General features: G+C 42.7%; 1 protein-coding gene across 1 annotated transcript in view; it reads right to left on the reverse strand.

Annotated features, from left to right (window-relative positions):
• Positions 1–3,659: 3,659 nt before the first annotated feature.
• The window catches only part of nck2a (NCK adaptor protein 2a), a 13,447-nt gene continuing 5,275 nt past the window's right edge, over positions 3,660–11,831 (reverse strand). Inside the window, exons 2-3 of the mRNA XM_010783999.1 lie at positions 7,425–8,230; positions 3,660–6,229 (exon numbers count right to left, since the gene is read on the reverse strand). Of these exons, the coding sequence (XP_010782301.1) occupies positions 6,035–6,229; positions 7,425–8,230 (1,001 nt within the window). The 3' untranslated portion in view covers positions 3,660–6,034. The remainder of the gene's footprint in view (positions 6,230–7,424; positions 8,231–11,831) is intronic.

Below are 11,831 nucleotides of genomic sequence, written 5' to 3' on the forward strand. Positions count from 1 at the left end.
CCCGGCGCCTGTCTCGCCAGAGGGCCGCCGCTCAGTTTCCCCTCACTCCGAAGGACCCAGACGAGGCACTCTCGGAGGCTCCTTCGTCTCGGCCATTAATTCGGCCGACGGTGATTAGACAAACTAAATAGATCAATCATCTTTCGTCCCCGGGGAACGTCTTGTCGGACGACCAAAATGATAGCCAATTATTATTGGACGTCTCGAGCGCCGTAGAGGGAGGCAGGCTCTATGCCGGGAGGATGGTGTGCACAGTATTTTTATGGGTGTACTCGCGCCAATATTGCGGAGTACACTGTCGTTGGACGTGTGTGGAGTAGTAGGGGACTCGCTACATGTGCGGAGTACTACTGTCAGCCTCAGCTTTTGCGTGACTCGGTCCTGCACTTTCATCCCCACGACTCCCACGACGTCTTTGGGAACACATACAGTCCCCTAGACGTGGAAGGTGTTCTATATTTATGGTTTTTTTGTGCTTAAAAAAGTCGGACCTACATTTGTTGTAAGTACTTAATTCATTCTTCCCTATTTTGGTGGGAAAGGGGCCCCACATGTAAAAGGTAAACGGCGACATGGCTACCCGGACTATTCACTACTCTTCACTACATTCGATATCGTCTCGGGGCGAGTGTCGGTTTTCAACTCCTATCTCTCTCCCCTCTATGGCGGCATTGCTACCCCTAACGAACAATCGAGAATCGCATTGTGCCTATATTTCTTCGACAAAGATGGTTTATTAACACTTCCCCTCAGGAGAGGGACAGCTGGCTCTCCCGAGTTCACTCCATTTCCTGAGACTCCGAATCTACAGTGAAATCAGAATTCCAATAAAGAGTTCACCAGAGTTTGCAAAACTAGTGTTAAATAACGTTGTTTAGAAAGGTTTCCGTGGTGGAATATATTAATAATCCTATTTATTTTTGTCCAAACTTTAGTAGTACATATTGATATCCCTGTCATTTGGTTTTTGAGCCAAATTGTACCCTCTCTAAAATTTTATATGTATTTATTTACCAATTGACCATTTTATTTATAATTACCTGTTGGTGTTTATTTTATTTTCAATGTACATAACAATAACCGAATACCATCCAATAACCTTTTACAAGTGTATCGGATGAATAAACTTAATTATCTTTACGTTTGCTAGAAAAAAGTATACCCACAAATCTCAACATGGGGGATCTAGTCAGAGAATTAACCCGCGAGTTTCACGTGTTTAACTCGTTAAAAATGAAATTTTAGCAATTTTTTTAGAAGGGCCCCACATGGGGCCTGGGGGAGCTCCTACACTTCAGGTGGGGGTTAATTTTTGTACAATATCAGATATTAATGTAAACTTTCGGAACAATATATTTCGACAAGGTGGTACAGTTTATAATAAAAGAGAAAAGGGACGGTCACATCAAACCAGAAAACACATCTCCCAAAAAGTTGAACGGTAGATTTTTTTTTGAAGAACGGATATCCCGTCGTGTAACCAGTCTTGGTTTAGGACCACAGTAGGGTGTCGTGGGGGGTAAACGTGTACAAAAGGGGTTGCCGGAGACCACTCCGAAGTGAAGTCGGAAAGCGTGAGTCTCCGGGTTTCGCCGCCGCTCCCGTCTACCACACCAACAAGTATGCTGTCGTGTCGCGTAGTGTCTCTTTCGGTGACTCCACCATGGCGTGGAACTGGGGTCCTAACAGCCCGTACGAGCTGATTGGAGCGTCCAGTAGCACTTTTCTGGCCGTCTCCGTAACAGACGCCTGCTGCTGTAGGTGGCGCTGGATCTGTGTTACCCACGCGGAAATCCTTGCCTGGGAGACAGCGACGGACGCGCACAGAGTGAGCGCCGTGCTGGCCGCCTTTCTGATTTCCTCTGCCTCGGTGGTGGACCGCTCTACCAGTGTCACCACCGAGTTGGAGAGCAGCGCGATGATATTCGCCGCCGCCTGAAAGGCACACTGGTGCACCCGGTCGGCCTGGCGGGCGACATACTCTCTGGGGGAGCTCAACGTAGGGCGCCGTCCTGTGGCGACGGAGAAGGGGACCGCATGCTCGGCCGCCAAACCAGCCCCCTGCTCCGACTCCGTCTCCCCCGTCCGGGGTAGGAGGGATGGGAGAACCGCACGGTGAACCATGGAGGGAGACGGGCTAGGAGTTGTCCGACTTCTGCCCGGCACTCAGCTCCAGGGACATGCTGCCGTCCACGTGCTCCTGGACGGGCCAATCGTCCTCGTCGGCCGCAGCAGCTAGAGCGTCCGCTCTTCGCTTCCTGTCGGCTGATGGTAGACGGGCACAATGTGAGCAAGCGACCTGCTGGCTGAGAGCCGCGTCCGCGTGCTCTGGCCCCAGGCAGGATTCGCACATTGCGTGCTGGTCATAGCTCATGATATATCCTGAGCCACATGAGGGACAATTTCGGACGCAGTTGTTGCTCATGTTTAATGGTTCTGTGCTTCAGTAACTGCCGAGGTTTGCTGAAGAAAAGAGGGAGCAGATTGCCGATTTCCTATTTATACCGGATGGAGGCCCGAGGGCGGGGACCACCTTGTGGGTGGGCGTGGACTACAAGTGTTTCAGTGCTGCGTGGGTGCGCAGGGGGATTACCCAATAGCGATAGCCTTAGAGGGCGAAGCCATATACGAAATAGAACTGCGTTAAATATCTGACCGAGTGCAGTTTAACAAACTAGTCTCAGATCACTTTAACTAAAGAACTACAATATAAAACACAGCAAAGCCCTGATGGTCTCACAGCGAGTCTCAGGTCGCTGAAAAGTCAAATTATTCATTTCTAAGAATGACATATTTTAAGTGTGTATTGCATTGTGTGAATATATACATAGCATTTTCATTCTAAATCTTGTTTAGGCCACATGAAGTCAACTACAATATACTTAAAGGTAGTTATTATACAGGAAAAGCTGAACATTTGAATCAAAAGATATATGACATGCTATGCCACCATGATCTTTTTTCATATTATTTGACATATTATAGCCTAGTATGACTTTTTCATTTGATTTAATATACTATACAACGATCTTGTAATATTTTCCACAAACTATACTATGGCATTTGTATTACTTAACCTAGATTTTCTACATTTACGGAGCCCCTAAAAGGGACATGAAAAATACAATTGAAAAAAGGTCCGGATAACGGGTAAGTCTCTCTGTTGTGTTTTTCATGACTCTTGTTTAGGGACTCCGAAGACTTTCATATTAGTTATTATCGTTTCTTAAACTTACTATACTGCGATTTTCTTAATAATACTTACAAACATACTTTACTATGACAACATACTATTTTCACGAAAATAAAATATAGCTTTTTCACATTTTCTACATACACTTGCACTATGACTTTTTTCCATATTTTTACCAATAACTTTTTCATACTATATGACTTCTTTGAGATACTAAACTATAACTTATTTGAGATACTATACTATAACTACTATATGCTTTTCTTTCTTTTTTCTTTGACATACTGTGAGTTTTATTCAAAATACTAATATATGACAATTTTTCTTTAAATGAAGTATAGGCCTGTCACTTTAAAAAACATTTCTGACTTGCTATACTATGACTTTTTACATGATATTTTCACCAAACTACACACCAACAACCAACAGGAAAGAAAAGAGGAAAACCAATCACACATGTCAACACTTGTCATTTTAGTATTCTTCAAAACATTTATTGAACAAAAGTATTTCAATTCTCATCACGTTGTCGGTGATACAGTACCATAGTTTGATCTTGAGCGATTCATATATGCACCTCATCTTATTTTTGAATATATACATACAGTGGAGACAAGAATTAAATAACATTGCTCAATAACATTCAGATATATCTTATAAAAGCTGAGGACCCCGTGGTCAACAACACTTCCATTGGTAAACAAATGCACAAAGAGAAAGAAGGTCGACGAGGAAAATGTTTGGTAGGACTAGAATATATTTTCTTTACAAACCAGATGACGGTATTTTTGGTTTCTTGACGGTAAAATTACTCTCATTATAAACTGACTATGGGTTAAGCCCCGCCCCTTAGTTCCTGTTGCTATGCCAAAGTTCCGACACTGAGCAGCACATGAAAATACTTATTTTAGCGCTCAAAATATATAGTGTTTTTGAAATACCAGGTCCTTAATTTCAGCCAGAGGGAGACAAAAGCAGCAGTCTTCTTTTTTAGCTAGTAACGGTTTATTTTGTATAGACATTTTTTTCCAGCAGTAATAAGATTGAAACTCTTCATAATTACAAGATTCCTCAAAAGATTGACTAAGTAACTGAAAAATTAGCTTAGCAAACATTTTGAAATAATTTGTAATTATTCTGAGATCCTACGGTATTATTTTAAGACATTTTCTCATCATTCTAGATCGTTTTTAAATTATTTTGAGCCTTTAAGTTATATTTTAAAATAGATAAGTAATTTCTCTAAGATAATATCTTAAGAAAGTTTCTCATTATAAAGGTATGTTTTTTCATCACAATGGCGGGAGGCTTCCATAATTCTGCCATCTTAATTCAGATCTATTTATGGCATATTATTAGCTTTAGCTAGCTGAGGAGGGACTTAAAGATGGGAGCCTCAGTTACTACAGATGGTAGTAAGTTAGCAAGACATGCTAACGATAACATAATATAGCAGTAAAACACCTTATGCTTTTAGTTTGAGACATAGTTTCCCTCCAAACTGTGTCTCGTAGAATGAGTTACGGCTGCTAAGCTGTTATTGGACAACCGCTGCTTGTGGGAGGGGCTTAACATGCAGTCAAGAGCTGTGCCTTACAAGTTTGGTGTTGGACCGTTTACATGAATAAGTAATCATTTCCAAATACTTTTCTGACCTTTGTTGGAGTATGTGCGTATACATAGGTGTAGATTTCAGGGCCATCCCTTCTTTATCTGTTAATTATAAAGGTCAATCACCACTTTCAATCAGTGTTTTTTTTGTAAATGACAATTTTCCTCACAATTCTCTGTATTCACAAGATTCCCAAAAATGTACCTACCTTAGACAAAAAGAGATATTATTTTATAACTGTTTGCAGGAGCAGATCAAGTGTAGTTACTCAAAAGTGTTACCTAAAAATGATTATTATTTCTTAATGATTCTTCAGTCAGTATCCTACAGTATCTACAGACGCATACTGGAGGACCTTGTTCACCGTGACACGATATAAAGCATGAGCACAGAGCTATGGATGAACGGTGAGTGCAGTGCAGACCTGGAGCCAGTTCTATGGGTACAGGGTGGCACATTTGGTTACATTGATAAACATTCAAACTCTACAGGAAATCAGAGGTCTCCTATTGGATTAACGCACCACTCGCTGCCATTACAAATATTACAGGAAGAGTTGTATCCAGATTTTCAACAACATCACTAATAATGACTTGGTTTGTGGGGACAGAAGTTGAACAAAAGTCACAAATGGGGAAATAAATCATGTAGAGGAAAGATGAAAATTAGGAGGAAAAAGGCAAGAGAGTGATTCTGGTCACTTTGTGAAGTCATTGTGTGGTTCAAACCTCTGCAGAGGAGTTTCAATGACCTTTAAAAGAAAAATGAGGTTTAAAATAAAGCAAGAAAAATAAAACAATGGCCAGCAATAAGGTCCGCCAGACTCCTCTGTGAACTGTTTCGACTTCCTGTGTGGATTAAGAGCAATGGTGTAACCTACGATGTGCGTGGTAGTAAATGGACGTTATGTATGACATCAGCTGGAGAGCTCGACCCCAACAAAGCCTCAGGCGTTCGGTTAGCAGCAGATGTGGTCGCTGCACAAGTTCACATCCCGGGGACAGAGGCTCATTAAGCACTGTGCCGTAATTAGAGGATGTATCAGGGTGTGTTTTGCCGACAGATGTGAGGTTAAAGGCTCCGTTGTAGAGCTATAAAGGTCACCAGTAGGGGGCGACAGATGAAACTGGAACAGGGACCAGAGCTAAGGCTTGAGTTAAGACAGTTAGGGGGTGGCATTAGTATCATGTGTGTGAGTGAGATCCAGTGTAGGTGTGAGGGTGTGTGAATCACAGCAGCGCTTTGACCAGGTACAGCTTGTCTCCGTGCTCGCTGGTGAAGATGGGGGCCTTCTTGTAGTGCTCCACCAGCTCGTCGATGGAGCCGAACTTACGCTGGCCGATACAGAACACGCCCTCCGTCTGCTGCACCTTAAAGTGCTTATTCTTACCGGACGCCTTCAGAGACACGGAGAAGTCGTTGGGCTGAAAGAAATAAAAGAGGGAGACAGTTGTTGATGCGATTAGAAATATGAGAGAGGATACATTGTGTTATGTTGAAAAAAAAAGAAGCTTAATCTAATACACAGATGTTAAAAAAGAGACAGACATGTGTGGGAAAGAAGACTAAATGAAATGAAAAATGAACACCGACTGCTTTAATCCAGCAGGGGGCAGTGTGTTATCACATCTGAAAACTGTGAGACCACATTTATCAAACTGCAACATTCTAAAACGCTACTCCTACTCTAAAACTTAACATAACAGCTTCTTAAGGACACTTTTATTACAAAACAATATAGATTACGAGCTCCAGCAGTCGTTTAAAGGTTTCCTGTTGAGTTATAAACCTCCCGTTTAGGCAACATAAAAACAGAACTGGAAAATCCCCCTCTGCCCTCACATCACCCACATTATTTTATTTTCCTCATGAGTTATGTAAACAATAAGTGCTTCGTTGGCAGAAAAACAAAACAGTAGGCTCTTGAGGATTGAGAGACTGCAGCTACCTTCAGAGGAAAGTCAATTAAATAGTGGATTTTGGGGCAAGTCATGATAGTCCTATAGGTCTTTTAAGTGAGTTACAACACTGCACACCTCTGAGACATGTCTTTAATGACTCAACAATTCAACACTAGTCATGATGATATCTGTCCAACATGTATATTAAAAAAAAAAAGGGTAGTTCTTATTATAAAGAGCTGCTGCGGCTTTCTTGTAAATGTGTGTACTTTGATTTGAATTTCTTCATGTGCATTGTCATTGTGAATCGACATTCTAAACTGCTCCTTTCTAAATGTCTTCGATCAACCAGCAGTTTTCCTCAAACATGAATGTATATTTTACATGTTAGGTGCTTATGGTCATTTTAAGGTTTTAACCAAATGATATCAACTACATGTAACTGTCATTTTGGTGACTGATTCCTAATGCACTAAAATAACATGCTAATAATAATTGTCTCACTTAAAAGCTACTCAGACTATTCCTTGTAAGTGTGAGTTTCTCGATAAATGTGTCACAGTCTTCCTCCTTTTATAAATAACCATTTTACTCTAAGTTGGAGACGGTGAAGCAGAAATATTTCGACTGAACTTCCTCTTCCACTTAAATGTATAAAAAGGCCTTTTTGTTCTGCCTCCATGATGCCACTCCACCAGGACGTCACCCCCAGACTCACCGATGACTCGCTGTCTCGTACCAGGAAGTCCCCCTCCTCCCCCCTCTCGTTGAGGATGCTCTCCGCCTGGTGCCGGGTGATGTCTCCGTAGTACCAGTCCCGCCCGGCGAACCTTCCCGAGTGGGCCGGGGCCACGGAGCGCTTCATGGGGGAGTTGGAGAGGGGGGGGGGCAGCTCGGGCCGCTCGTCCAGCACCACCACATAGTTCTTAGGCACCAAACCCACCACGCCGTGCGAGTTCTGACACCTCCACCACTCGGGGTCGTTCTCAGGCTTCTCCACCACCTCCATCACCTCGCCCTTCTCAAAGTTCAGCTCCTCCTCCGTCACAGAGCTGAAGGGGTAGAGAGTTTGCACCAGGTGGAGAACCGCGGCCCCGCCTCCTCCTCCAGCTTGCCCGTTGGCCAACAAAGTCCCGCGCCCCTGGTACCCCTCTGAGAAGTCTCCCTCCTCCCGGTCGTCCGCCCCCCCCAGCTCCTCCAGGACGTAGTTGGAGGGGAACCAGCCCACGCGCCCCCCCTGGCCGCCCCTCCACCAGCCGTCACTACACTTCTCCATCACTACCACCATGGAGCCCTTCGTCAGGGTCAGCTCGTCTTCTCGCTCCGCTGTGTAGGCGAACTTCACCACGGCGGGGACGTTGAGGTCGTAGATGCGTTCAGCCGCTCCTCCTCCTCCTCCTCTTCCTCCTCCCCTTCCTCCTCCTCCTCCGCCCCCCCCGCTGCCATTAGAGGGGGACTCTGTGTCGGAGCTCGGCGTCGGGGAAGCATCGCGGGCGCTCGTCTTCCTCTTCGTTTTTCCCAAACCTGCAGCATGAACAGAAGGATAAAGGTCAAACCGATTGATAACTAGATTTGTTTTATTCTGATTCTGAGATTTAAACCTCAGTTATTGATTTATTGAATTGACATTTGATCAGCATTCAATGGTTCAGGTTTTCCATAATACGTTCATTTTTAAAATCAGGATTTTCTTTCTCATTTGTTTTAAATAAAAAAATTGTACCTGCATTAATTCAATAATTGTTTTTCATAGTCTTTATTACTCAGGTTTTCCCTTCTCATTTCAACAAATGTACACCTGTATTAACAGATCTTTTATTTGTCTTTCTTCTCATTTGTTTTAAATTAATCCAAAACATGAAGTAATAGTCTTTCTGACCACGACTAGAAAAACGACATATTATCACCTCATAGATTTTATACAACAAACTATTTGTGTTTATCTGTATATCCTCCAGACATCATGCACCTTATTATAATGATGTTAGTGAAATAATGTGTTGTGTTTGTTTGTTCTCCTAAATGCTCCACATAGCTACCAGCTAGACTAGCTGTTCCTCCTGAAACAGCTGCCTGCTGAATAACGGTAAACCCTACAGTTCCCTTTGCAGTAGGGCTGCTCGGTTATGGCAAAAATCATAATCTCGATTATTTGGCTCAATAATTGATATCATGATTATTAAAAACAATTATCCATTTACTTTGAAAACATAAGTTTATTGAAAAAAATGTGTAGTAAGTTTTTAACAGCTGATTATCCTGAACTTTAAGTATAATTCAATTGAAAAACCAATAAAAAGAAATATATATATATTTTTTTAAATAAATAATAATAAAAATAGATAAATAATCGTTTTATTTAGATTATGTTGTTTTCATAATCGTTGCAAGCCAAATTAATTTTAATTTTATAGCGATTAAAATACAATGAATTGAGCAGCCCTACTTTGCAGTGTGTCAAATCAAAACAAGAAGCTGAAAGAGGCTAACATGCTTAAAGGGAGCTGCTGAGTCAGCTGGTTACTCTCTGTGGGTCACCCCTACAAGCAACCCCTTTCACGAGCAGTCATTTCATCCATGGTTAATATAAAAGCATCGATCGAAGCAGCGGTTTGAGATGTATAATTGAAAAACATTGGGGTGGTGGTGAAGGAGATGTAAAGACTGAGAGCGGAGAAAAGCCTGAGCCCTTTAGGTCAGCAGGAAACTAATTGAGGCTGCAAGTTTCACTCATGGACCCTCACAAGCACAAAGACTACTTTAGTAACAGAGGAAACAGGATATCCTACGAGAAACCTCTGAGGTGAAAAGACCAATCAATACTCCAGATAATAGAATGAGAGGTGCACACATCCACCTGCACTGCACAAGCTCCTTTCACTCAAGACTTAAAAGCTCCTTTTCTAGATTCTCTGTCTACACCATGTACATCTATCCTAATCAAAAAGCTGAAAATAGATGGTGTAGACAGGGAATGAGAAGTGGAGCAGGCACCCTGGGCTTGATCATGACAAGTTATCCAGGATCAAAGTCTGCGGCTGTCTAACCCGTCTCTGACTCCTTCATCCGTGTACTTTCAAAGACGTCTTTATGTGTTTGCAAACTTCAATTAGGCTTTAAGTGTCTAAAGTCTCTCAGCAGAACACACCCAAGGAGGTCCCCCCTTAAAATCCTTGTTAAAATAATAATGATACACCATGTGGCTGACAACATTTAAAGCGTTCACTTGACGGTTGAGCTTCTAATAGCTGAAGTGAGTTTCCTGACAGCTAACTTTTTCCCCACAGAGCTGCGCTGAAATGCCACGGAAATGTCACTGCCGAATCCAACATTTACATTGTTGGAAAACTGCTGGGTTCACTCAGAGTAGCATGAAACTTGTTGGCGGAGGGAAGAGGAAGAGGAGACGAGTTGTGTGAAGAGAGACGAAGGGGTCCCTTGGCAGCTGTTTCTCACACAAACAGTAGACCAAGCACATCAGAGGCCACAGCTGACACAAAAACGCAAAGAAAAAGACGGAGGATGAGGCGGGAATAACAAGCAGATCATGTTTATGGATAGCTGTGTGTGTGTGTGTGTGTGTGTTCCATATCTCCTGACTGTGAGACAAAGACTCTTGGGCCTACTTCAGGGGGTTTTCTTTGTAATATTAAATTTCGCTGCAGGGTAACAAAGATTTACACATAACGGCAGGGCGGGTGGACACACACACACACACACACACACACACACACACACACACACACACACACACACACACACACACACACACACACACACACACACACACACACACACACACAGGTTGGCGCAGCAGCAGGATATATTCCCTCCGCCCACACACTCACTCCCAACCTTCACCTACCGCTTCGTCTCAGGAAAGGAGACTAGATTGTCAAACCCAGAAGACATCCCCTCAGAGGGGGGAGAGTTGATGAAAGCACGTTGCAGCATATTGCTTCACTGTAAAGCTTACATTGGAGGGCAGTTGTTGTGGAAATTGCTTTAATACATGCGTCAACACTGTACCGCAGACATATTGAAGCGATGAAAAGGCAGAGAATTAGCACTGTGATTTAAAGGAGCACTTTGAGTGAATCACAAATGAGCTATGTGGCCTTTTAAATAACCCTAGCCACGTTGCTCTCTTCTCTACATTCCTCAAGTGTCACTGGGACTATACTTAATGCATTACTGTGTGTAAAACCAGTAAAACCTGCCAAAAGCCCCGGGGCAGACAAATGAAAATGAATTGGAAACGCGAAAAGCGAGCAGCCCACATGGCATGCACATTCAGCATTTGAGGGTACAAACTATGCACAAGGGTTCATATTTAAAGGTTCTCATTTCCTATTTAAAAAAAGGAACATGTTTTGCTTTACTGGAGCTGCAGATGAAGAAGACTAGATGGCGGGAATGCTGACTGTGCACACCTCCCTGATGATGATGAACCCTCCCCTAACACTTCTTTCAAAACACTTGAGATTACAAAAACATGACATACAGCTACTGTTAAAGGTTTAAAGTAAATATTGTCACTTTCAACTTTCCCTGCTTTTTTTTGTTTTACAGAAGTCTTTCAATGTGTTGCAGTAGATTTGGCAACAACCTGGTAAGAGACAATTACAATTCCCAAGCGGACAAGGGTGAAACTTGCTGACCGCGCTGAAACGTTAAGAGGCTACGGCAAATGCAAGCAGTTTTTTTAGGCTGCAATTTGGCATGGCTATTAGCGGATGGTAACTTTAGCATGCCAACACGATCTCAATGAAAATGCCCACGTGTTGATTTTTAGCTGCATTCTTCCTTAGAGAGACAGCATGCTAATAGTTGCTTATTAGTACTAGGCAGCAGAGGTGAATGGGAAGTTGTTTGGTTCTAAACAAATGTTGACCTGATGGTCGAGCTAGATGAAAATGTAATGTTCCAAAAATATAGTAAAGGTCACCAATTATGCAAAATCCACTTTTTCATGTCTCTTCTACATCAACATGTGTCCCCTCCTGGTCCATTTATATAAAAACCTGTCTGAAAACGAGCTGATCAGATTTTGGCCACTTTGTGATGTCATAACGATTTTTTGGCTTGTGTAACCATTAGCCAATCTCCAACCAAGGTAACCCCC

The sequence above is a fragment of the Notothenia coriiceps genome, unplaced genomic scaffold (assembly GCF_000735185.1).
Source record: "Notothenia coriiceps isolate Sejong01 unplaced genomic scaffold, NC01 NC01_scaffold00026098, whole genome shotgun sequence".
Lineage (NCBI taxonomy): Eukaryota > Metazoa > Chordata > Actinopteri > Perciformes > Nototheniidae > Notothenia > Notothenia coriiceps.